General features: G+C 69.8%; 1 protein-coding gene across 1 annotated transcript in view; it reads right to left on the bottom strand.

Annotated features, from left to right (window-relative positions):
• Window positions 1–992, bottom strand: part of GPR137B (G protein-coupled receptor 137B) — a 7,740-nt gene that overhangs the window by 5,188 nt on the left and 1,560 nt on the right. Inside the window, exon 2 of the mRNA XM_012730852.1 lies at window positions 186–314. Within this exon, the coding sequence (XP_012586306.1) occupies window positions 186–314 (129 nt within the window). The remainder of the gene's footprint in view (window positions 1–185; window positions 315–992) is intronic.

The raw sequence follows: 992 nt of genomic DNA, 5'->3' as shown, positions 1-992 counted from the left end.
ACCGACCGACTTTCTTTTCTAAAGTTAAACTTTAAAAAACTTCCCCTGCAAGGAGGGAAAAGGAAGCCTCCGCCGGGCCAGGGCACTGTACAGTCGCTGCCGCGGCAGAGCAGACGGCACTGGCTCTGCAGGAGGGACTGCGGCAGCCGGGGCGGGAGGTCTCCTGCGAGTGGAAGGCGGCTCACCAGGTCCCTGGCCGGACTCCGGACCCGGAAGAAGACGACCACCAAGGTGGTCGGCAGCAGTTCCCACACGAAGAGGACCACCCCGAAGACCACGTAGCCGGCGTCGCCCAGCTGGTTCTTCAGGTCAGCCTGCGAGCAGGGAGCAAAGGCGTCACCAGGCTGAAGGCAGGGCCGGCTGACCCCCGCCCCCTGGGGGGTGCACGGGGTGCGAGACCCCCGCGCCCCATGGGACGTGCAGAGGCCGACGCTGGCCGGAGCGGCCGCAGCGTGGAGAACGTCGGGCAGCAAGCCAGGCCCAGGCCGCGGGTGACTTCGCCACGCGGGAGCCGGTTCTGCCTCGGGATCCTGAGAAATGGCGGCCCCCGACCGCCCCGGGAGCCTCCGTGCGTCCAAGCTGAATGTGGCTGACGCTTCTTTCCAACAACGGAACAGCGAGGCGGTCACGCCGCCCACCCGCCGGCCCTCGGACACGCTCGCGGGGACGCCGGCTTCTCTCCAGCCGTGTCCTACGGTGGCCCCCAGTGCGGGTCTCAGGCTGGCCAGCACTAGGAAAGAATGTCCTGGCCTCCCTGCTGGCCGAGGGTGAGGCCCAGTGCTGCCCCTCATGGTCTGGGGGTGCTCCCCAGGGCGTGCTGGCTCCGCCTGTCCCCCCGCGGCCCCTGAGCCGTGGGCTTCAGGGGATCCCCACGCCGTCCCTGGTGCACGCATCCAGCCCCCGCTCTGGCCTGCACCCCAGTGGGTCAGCGTGAGGACGGACGGCCGCGCCCCGGTGACCTGTGCGAGGACGGGCCCAGTGGGCTTTGGCGC

The sequence above is a fragment of the Condylura cristata genome, unplaced genomic scaffold (assembly GCF_000260355.1).
Source record: "Condylura cristata isolate star-nosed mole 26May11 unplaced genomic scaffold, ConCri1.0 scaffold00029, whole genome shotgun sequence".
In the NCBI taxonomy this organism is placed as follows: Eukaryota; Metazoa; Chordata; class Mammalia; order Eulipotyphla; family Talpidae; genus Condylura; species Condylura cristata.
The sequence above is the reverse complement of the archived record's forward strand: the minus strand, read 5'-3'. Positions and strand labels throughout refer to the sequence as shown.